General features: G+C 32.6%; 2 protein-coding genes across 4 annotated transcripts; both read left to right on the plus strand.

Annotated features, from left to right (window-relative positions):
• Positions 1-53: 53 nt before the first annotated feature.
• LOC107038232 lies at positions 54-1087 on the plus strand. The gene is made up of 2 exons (XM_015257212.2): positions 54-213; positions 566-1087. Exons 1-2 carry the CDS (start codon positions 167-169, stop codon positions 978-980), a joined length of 462 nt encoding a protein of 153 aa, XP_015112698.1. The 5' UTR covers positions 54-166; the 3' UTR covers positions 981-1087.
• A 2529-nt stretch (positions 1088-3616) lies between these two features.
• Positions 3617-9574, plus strand: LOC107038234 (mitochondrial uncoupling protein 2). Of its 3 annotated transcripts, XM_015257214.2 has the most exons (5): positions 3663-3700; positions 4568-4782; positions 6766-7139; positions 7207-7328; positions 8281-9574. In XM_015257214.2, exons 3-5 carry the CDS (start codon positions 7020-7022, stop codon positions 9002-9004), a joined length of 966 nt encoding a protein of 321 aa, XP_015112700.1. In that variant the 5' UTR covers positions 3663-3700; positions 4568-4782; positions 6766-7019; the 3' UTR covers positions 9005-9574. The 3 variants fall into 3 exon arrangements, with proteins under 3 accessions (XP_015112701.1, XP_015112700.1, XP_015112703.1); XM_015257215.1 differs by lacking the exon at positions 4568-4782 and having other exon boundaries at positions 3617-3700; XM_015257217.2 differs by lacking the exons at positions 3663-3700; positions 4568-4782 and adding an exon at positions 5782-5907.
• The last annotated feature ends 130 nt before the right edge of the window (positions 9575-9704 follow it).

A 9704-nucleotide genomic window follows, 5' to 3' on the forward strand; every position in this document is an offset into this window, starting at 1 on the left:
GTCTTGACGAAATTACGATACATTCAGTACTTTCGGTGACAAGGGAGGGAATGGAACCATTAGAGTCTTCGTGATTCATTTGACATTCTGCCATTGGTTGCTACTGATTTGCATATTTCGTCGACAAGAATTTGAGTCGAGAACGAATTTCTTCGTTTATAAGGCGATGCAGAAGCCAGTGGACTCATCCGTGAGTGAAGTCAAGCACTGGACGTAAGTAAAATTTTGGTAATTATATATATTCATTTCAGCATCAAGTTAGGAAGATTGACGATTACTTGGATAATCGGAAATCCCTTATGACAAATTTAGTATTATCTACTTAATAGAAAATTTATAGTTTCGTATTTTTTAATATTTAATTCATCAATTGGAAATTAGATTATCAGTTATTTTACTATTTTTTAAATTTCGATCAGAATATTTGAACCGGTGAATTTCTTCATCATTTCTTCATTCTTCATTACTCCTGACCCATTACATGCGTAATGATAAATAATTCCATTCTCACGAAAATTTTCCTTCCCAACCAGTTCAATAATTTGTGTACCTCTCGTATTTTCAGAATAATGCAGAAATCGTGGTTCTTCATTGTCACAGTCGTAGTACTGTTAGACTCGTCGTATGGTGGGCCGTGCAGGTACTGGTGTAAAGTTCATGAGGATCACTACTACTGCTGTCCAAGTGGTCACCCCGAACACTCAAAATCAGAGGAAAAATGGGCTTCGGCAAATTTTTGGGCCCACATAATAGGATTCCTGGTGGATTGCACCTCTCACAAACACAAGGAGCATCACGCGTCCTGGAGTCTCGAGCCCGAGACTCCGAAATCCCGGTGTCCACCAGCGAGATCCGTCTGCCCTCGATCGTGGAATTTCGATCCTCCCAAACTCTGCGACTCTGACAAAGCCTGTGGACCCTGGGAAAAATGCTGTTATGATATTTGCCTGGATCATAAAGCTTGCAAACCTGCTGAATAGTCGAACTAACTAGGCTGGCATTCGCCACTTTGCATATTAGGGTCACCAGACCAAAAGGTAGACGATTTCTTTTTTTTTAACTTTTTTTTAGTATTCTATAAAAAATATAATAGAAACTGTATTACAAATTTCCATTTTTGATAATAAAACCGATGTATAATAATACGATGATTTTCTTATTTTTATTGATGAACATTTTGACAATTTAAAACATTTAGGCGATTTTTTTTTTAATTTTTTTAAGCTTTTTTTTAGTATTCTATAAAAAATATAATAGAAACTGTATTACAAATTTCCATTTTTGATAAAACCGATGTATAATAATACGATAATTTTATTTTTTATTGATGAACATTTTGACAATTTAAAACATTTAGGCGATTTTTTTTTTAATTTTTTTAAGCTTTTTTTTAGTATTCTATAAAAAATATAATAGAAACTGTATTACAAATTTCCATTTTTGATAAAACCGATGTATAATAATACGATAATTTTATTTTTTATTGATGAACATTTTGACAATTTAAAACATTTAGGCGATTTTTTTTTTAATTTTTTTAAGCTTTTTTTTAGTATTCTATAAAAAATATAATAGAAACTGTATTACAAATTTCCATTTTTGATAAAACCGATGTATAATAATACGATAATTTTATTTTTTATTGATGAACATTTTGACAATTTAAAACATTTAGGCGATTTTTTTTTTAATTTTTTTAAGCTTTTTTTTAGTATTCTATAAAAAATATAATAGAAACTGTATTACAAATTTCCATTTTTGATAAAACCGATGTATAATAATACGATAATTTTATTTTTTATTGATGAACATTTTGACAATTTAAAACATTTAGGCGATTTTTTTTTTAATTTTTTTAAGCTTTTTTTTAGTATTCTATAAAAAATATAATAGAAACTGTATTACAAATTTCCATTTTTGATAAAACCGATGTATAATAATACGATAATTTTATTTTTTATTGATGAACATTTTGACAATTTAAAACATTTAGGCGATTTTTTTTTTAATTTTTTTAAGCTTTTTTTTAGTATTCTATAAAAAATATAATAGAAACTGTATTACAAATTTCCATTTTTGATAAAACCGATGTATAATAATACGATAATTTTATTTTTTATTGATGAACATTTTGACAATTTAAAACATTTAGGCGATTTTTTTTTTAATTTTTTTAAGCTTTTTTTTAGTATTCTATAAAAAATATAATAGAAACTGTATTACAAATTTCCATTTTTGATAAAACCGATGTATAATAATACGATAATTTTATTTTTTATTGATGAACATTTTGACAATTTAAAACATTTAGGCGATTTTTTTTTTAATTTTTTTAAGCTTTTTTTTAGTATTCTATAAAAAATATAATAGAAACTGTATTACAAATTTCCATTTTTGATAAAACCGATGTATAATAATACGATAATTTTATTTTTTATTGATGAACATTTTGACAATTTAAAACATTTAGGCGATTTTTTTTTTAATTTTTTTAAGCTTTTTTTTAGTATTCTATAAAAAATATAATAGAAACTGTATTACAAATTTCCATTTTTGATAAAACCGATGTATAATAATACGATAATTTTATTTTTTATTGATGAACATTTTGACAATTTAAAACATTTAGGCGATTTTTTTTTTAATTTTTTTAAGCTTTTTTTTAGTATTCTATAAAAAATATAATAGAAACTGTATTACAAATTTCCATTTTTGATAAAACCGATGTATAATAATACGATAATTTTATTTTTTATTGATGAACATTTTGACAATTTAAAACATTTAGGCGATTTTTTTTTTAATTTTTTTAAGCTTTTTTTTAGTATTCTATAAAAAATATAATAGAAACTGTATTACAAATTTCCATTTTTGATAAAACCGATGTATAATAATACGATGATTTTCTTATTTTTATTGATGAATATTTTGACAATTTAAAACATTTAGGCGATTTTTTTTAGAATTTTTTTAAACTTTTTTTTAGTATTCTATAAAAAATGTAATAGAAACTGTATTACAAATTTCCATTTTTGATAAAACCGATGTATAATAATACGATGATTTTCTTATTTTTATTGATGAATATTTTGACAATTTAAAACATTTAGGCGATTTTTTTTAGAATTTTTTTAAACTTTTTTTTAGTATTCTATAAAAAATGTAATAGAAACTGTATTACAAATTTCCATTTTTGATAAAACCGATGTATAATAATACGATGATTTTCTTATTTTTATTGATGAACATTTTGACAATTTAAAACATTTAGGCGATTTTTTTTAAAATTTTTTTAAACTTTTTTTTAGTATTCTATAAAAAATATAATAGAAATTGTATTACAAATTTCCATTTTTGATAAAACCGATGTATAATAATACGATGATTTTCTTATTTTTATTGATGAACATTTTGACAATTTAAAACATTTAGGCGATTTTTTTTAAAATTTTTTTAAACTTTTTTTTAGTATTCTATAAAAAATATAATAGAAATTGTATTACAAATTTCCATTTTTGATAATAAAATCGATGTATCATAATACGATAATTTTATTTTTTATTGATGAACATTTTGAACGTAAAAAAATTTCTCGCGAGGTACAGTATCGGCCCTCAGTGGCGGTGTGCGTAGTTAGACGACAGTCACGCAGTGTTGACAGAACAATGTGGAGAAACAGTCATCAGGACCAATAAACACGGTAGTTGTTCGATTATTATTATCGAAAAGGATCATTCTTCATTTTTAAACATGCAGAAGGATGAATTTTTTGAATAACCAATAAGTATGACCGTCTGTCTATTGGGGGTTTGGGGCTGTATCCCACTTTTTCGTCATTTTATCATTTATTCCTTCATTGTCTCCACTTCAAATCATCATTCTCCCATAATTCATTTTTTTTTAAGTATGGAACCCATCGTTGGCGTAATTAGGTGATTTATCAATTTTTAATCTCTTGACGAACCTTAAATTGTCCTTAACCGTCATCTATTGGTCTGCCTACCCTACATCTCTATAATTAGCAAATCTAAAGCGAAGGGGAAATTGGCAATAGAACAGTCTTAAAATTTGTAACAGTATATATATATACCTAGACTTTTTTGTATTTTTTGTATTTAATACTAAAAATATTTACGTACTCAATATTTCAAATTTAGTAGAAAAACCCAACGAGTTCGTTAAAAAATTCATTGGATTTCTGTTGAACTTTCCATTAATTTTTGGCCGACTCCATGGGAATTTTTGATAGGAAATATTCAATAGAAAAAGTCAACAGAATTCAATTTTTCTATATAACTTATTCTCTTCAGATATTTCAAGTTTTTTGTTTGATTTTATCAAAGAGAAGAACAGAAAAATAGAACGAAAAAAACTTGGAAAATTGGAGCCGAAGAAATTCTATAGAAAATGTCTCAATAGAAAAAGTTCGAAATCATGAAAATCCTGACGGGGAGTTTATTCACCTTCGACAGAGATCTCTTAACATGTCTACATCGCTTTGAACCATTGTATTTTGCCACTGAACTTTGTCACGTTTTCTTCTGTCCCCAATTTGTCAATGTTCAAGATTATGAGGAGAAGAAGAAGACAATACTGGATCCACGATTTTGTCTCTCATAAAGTGGAAATCAGATAGGCTCAAAGTTTGATATTGATTAATTTTCCATGAGTGGGAGTGATATTCTAAAGTCAACGGGTGACCTCACATTGTCCATATAAATGCGGCCTCCGGTGATCGGACTTTCAGTTTGTATCGTTAGTGCTTGGTTCAACAGTCTCGTGGTGAGTTATTATTAATGAAAACAATTGTGTGCATTGGAAGAATGAAGGGAATAGATAGGAGCAATAATTAAGATCAATAGAATAAATTCCTTTGCCATGAAGTAAAGCGTACGTCAATTGTCGAATATCATTGAACCGCACAAAGTGACGGAGATTTGCATTGTCATTGAACGAGTCATCTTTGTCTCCCTGGATGAAAGAGTGAAACGTACTTTTTCGGTTTGATTACGATATGACACCGCGATGAATGCAATGCGTCTCACTGTCTTTCAACTGATTGAAGTCCAAAGTCCAGCGACTGTGAATGCTCAACGCACTGTTAATTCAATCGGTTTCTTTTTTTTCTTCCGTATTCTCTCCGGGAAGAATTTTCCAGCTTGGGAAAGTATTTTACCTTGAATTGCAAAAAATCCCGAAATTCGTCTGATAATTTATCGAACACTTTTATGTGTCTGTGCATTTCTTTATAGTTCCACACGATGAATTGCATGATTTGTTTTTTGCAAAACGGTTTCAGCGAGTCCCTTGTCTCTTTCGGTAATTAAAACGTTAAAAAAATTCCTTTGCTATTCTCCCCAAAAATTTTTCGCTCGTAAAATAAATTGATAATTAAAAAATCTGTGCTTGATTTGAATTCTTGATCCCTCGCCCGCCGAGACATTACAACGCTCCAGAGTCTCGATGAAATCTGTAATTTCCCAGCTTGGGAAAATATTTTACCTTGAATTGCAAAAAATTCCGAAATTCGTCTGATAATTTATCGAACACTTTTATGTGTCTGTTGCATTTCTTTCAGCGAGTCCCGTGTCTCTTTCGGTAATTAAAACGTTAAAAAAATTCCTTTGCTATTCTCTCCAAAAACATTTCGCTCGCAAAATAAATTGATAATTGAAAAATCTGCGCTTGATTTGAATTCTTGATCCCTCGCCCGCCGAGACATTACAACGCCCGAGAGTCTCGATGAAATCTGTAATTTGTCGGATTAAACCTAGTAGATTAGCATTCCTTGGAAATCTCGCAGTCTTTTCTCGCTCGTGTGGCCTGATATTTCATTTTAATGCCGCTCGTGAAATTATCCTTATATTCTACGATAAACAGTCTGTATGTCTAGAATAAATTGTTTCGGTAAGTGATACTCATTATCTCGTTAATTGAATTAATTAGTGAGTATCATGATGTCCACAATGTAGGAAACAACAACTTCGCAGCTCATAGTGCAAAAAGGGTGATATGAACCACTTGAAATGAAAAAAATAGTTTCAATGAATGGACTTTGCATCCAATCTATTAATTATAGCCGCTGTAGTGGGTACATATATCATGGAATCGCTTCGATCCTCTTTGCCCCGTGAATTTTGTGTCAATCTATCGGTTGATGCAGTTGCCAGTACATTTAATTCACAAACAGACGTGTTCTCGATAAATAGCTTTGAATATAAAGGAAAGAGTTGAATTTTTTGGAGGAATTTCTCTCGCAGACGGAATTGAAAATTAAAAAAGGGTCTTCTGCGGGGGGATTTATTTTTTACTTCCGCTTCAAGAGATCGAAGAGTAAGAATTGAATGGATTTTACTCCTCACGGCATGTCAACACAGCCAATTTCGTTGAATATGCCAAAGGATATTCTTCCCATTTCAGGAAGATGGATCGATACGGTTCAATAATACTTCTGATAAGTATTCTTAATTAATTAATATTATTAATATTATAAGCGAAGCGATAAAAAGAGCTAAGTGGACTTAATTTGAGAACAGGTGAGTGCAGAGCTCTCAATGAACATCTATGAATCCAACGGAAAAAAATAATCTTTCATATCGATTTGTGTACGGATGGCATTTAGAGCTTAGGAATAGTCTACAATTAGTCTACAATAAATTCCTAATCTCCTTTTAGTATTATTTCTCAGAAACTGTTCAAGAAAATTCGTATTCATCAATTTTTAATTTTAAAATAAGTAAGAGTGTTCGATTGATATGATTACAGATAAATAGTATGTTCAGAGAATACAATAAAGGAGCCACTGAACGCGACTGCTTGCAGTCTGAGGTTTTCCACACTTACCCCGACCACTTCAAGGAAAAGTTCCCAAAATTTGTCGAGACATTCCCTTCCATCATGAAAAATAAGTGAGAGCAATCGGCCGCTCGTTGGAATTGTAAATAGAGTATAATAGACTATAAATAAACTTGATGTAGAATAAAAATAATAATAAAGGGAAAAGTGAAGGATTACCTGAAATGGTGACCTCAGATGATTCTAATATTCCACTGGCTGTGAAGCTGCTGACGGCTGGATCGGCAGCTTGTTTTGCTGACTTGGTGACATTCCCGCTAGATACAGCCAAAGTCCGTATGCAGGTGAGACTTTAATCCACTTATTCATTCAACTTTTCGTCTGCTGTTACTTAATTTCGATAATTAACAGATCGCTGGGGAGACCCGCAGTGTTCTGTTGACACCTACGAGCGGCTCTCCTGTGGCTATCAACACAGCTCAGCCTGGTTTACTTCGCACGATAGTAAATATTGTCAGGCTTGAGGGAGCAAGGTACTTAATCAATAGAACAATACCTAATCAATTCAGGAGTGAAGTGGTAAACGGAGATGAGTCGACTTGTCTCCCAGTTCAGTTTTTGAGGAATATTTCCGAATCTAAGGGGGATAGCGAAATTTTCGTAATCACATTTGTTGTAGCCCTCAATCGGCTCGACAAAAAAGGTCATAACGAAAATTTTGGTATCTCCCTTGGATTTCGAGATATTGACTGAAAACTGGTCAATAGACAAAACCGACTTATCTCCTTTTACCACTTCGCTACTGAATTAATACTTAATTAATACTTAATTAATGCTTAATCAATTGTTGGACTGAAGAGAGACATTTGAAAAGATATCACTCGTATCATTCAATGTTGTTGTTCAAGCGACTGCTCAATGTCAGTATTTACAAAACGGAAGAATATGACCTTCGTCACAAAATCCGTCGTATAAAAGTTTTAAATAGATTTCGAGGCTTCAGAATCGGATGAAATATTCTAAGCGTTGACGTTGCCTTATAATAACAATAAAATTCAATGGTACATTTCGTCATTAGGCGGAAGAAAAATTCTGGCGAATATGAGTTTGCGATTATCTGCGGTAGAAAAGTTCTTAAACCGGACGCGCTGGTGCCGCGTTGGCGCTTAGCGGTAGGCGCGCTACGCGCGCATTTCAAGTGAGGCAGTGAATGTTGCAACACTGCCGGTTGAGCGGTCGACGGAACGTTCGACGTTTCTTTTTTTTTTAGTTGAACAAATTTCCCGAGAAAAAAACGGACTAGGAGCTCCAATTTTTTCAGCATTTTTAAGCGTCGAGACAAGAAAAAATGATACAAGAACGCACTTCAAATTTTGTGTTAAGAAAAATAGATATCAAATTGTGGAATAACGGAAAAGATGCGTAATTTTTATTGAATATTTCTCTCCGTGCAGTAAACTTATTTCGCAAACTTTCTTTCCGCAGAAGTCTGTACGGAGGGCTGTCCGCGGGTCTCCAGCGTCAGATGTGTTTCGCCAGTGTGCGCATCGGTCTCTACGACAGTGTGAAATCCTTCTACGGTAGCATTCTCGACCGCGAAAAGCCGGTGAACAATTCCTTAAATTTCGGAATTTGCGTGGCAGCGGGAATCACGACCGGAGGGTTGGCAGTGCTGGTCGCGCAGCCTACGGACGTCGTCAAAGTGCGGATGCAGGCAGGGAATCGGGGGAACCCCACAGCAAGATACATCTCAACGATACAAGCCTACAGAAAGATTGCAGTGAATGAGGGAATTCCAGGACTCTGGAGGGGAACGATTCCGAATGTGGCGCGGAACGCAATCGTCAATGTTGCGGAGATCGTTTGTTACGATATTTTGAAGGAAAGCATTCTGAACAGTCAAGTAATGTCCGACGGAGTAATGTGCCACTTTACAGCGGCTGCTGGGGCTGGTCTTTGTACAACGATCGTTGCTAGTCCAGTGGATGTTGTAAAGACGCGTTACATGAACAGCGGCCCCGGTGAATACAAAGGCGCCATGGACGCGGCAATGAAAATGCTCACGCAGGAGGGAGTTCTCGCGTTCTACAAAGGCTTCATTCCCAGCTTTTCACGTCTTGTTTCTTGGAATATTGTTTTGTGGCTGACGTACGAACAACTGAAGATTTTTGTCAATGAGCGACGTAAACAACACAAGATTTTAATGTAAATGATAATAGTTGTGGGGTTATTTTACAGCTGTATTGATACTGCAATAGAGGAGATTGAGGTAAAAAGGACAGTTTATTGTGATTAATATCTCTGAAGATATGGGGGAGAATTGGGGAGACTTTATGGCAAATCAAAGTTCTGTAATGAATGAGGATTGAGACGAAATGCAATCGAATAGATTATTCAGTGATAGGGAACTTGCATAATTTTTTTTATTCGTCTAATCTCAAGTTTAGGGTCTAAATGAATAATTTTTCAATCGTAAAGGTTCGAGTATATCGCTCATTTTAGTTATTAATGATTGATAGATGAATAATCGAAGCGATTGAAGACTTCAAACGCTGGGTAATCGCTCATGACTCTGCTCCTCGGCCAAATTATTCATCTCACACTCGACTAACCGAGCGTTTGACGTCGTGACCGAAAAATTTATTTGGAAAACTGCCAATTTTCAATTAATTAGTACAAAATACTAGGCAATATATGATCATAATTTCTGTTGTTCCATCGCATTTCCATTGTAATCAAAGATTAAAATCTGAATTTATTTTCATTAGATGTGAAGAAATCAAGAGATTTTTTGACACCTCATAAAAAATTATCCACCGTTTTGCAAACAAGTTCTATTATTTATTTATGAGAAGAACAGGTTTGAAAAAATATCAATATTTTGCGAAATTTAATAGATAATACTGACT

The sequence above is a fragment of the Diachasma alloeum genome, unplaced genomic scaffold (genome assembly GCF_001412515.2).
Source record: "Diachasma alloeum isolate Michigan unplaced genomic scaffold, Dall2.0 Dall_scaffold_00279, whole genome shotgun sequence".
NCBI lineage: Eukaryota > Metazoa > Arthropoda > Insecta > Hymenoptera > Braconidae > Diachasma > Diachasma alloeum.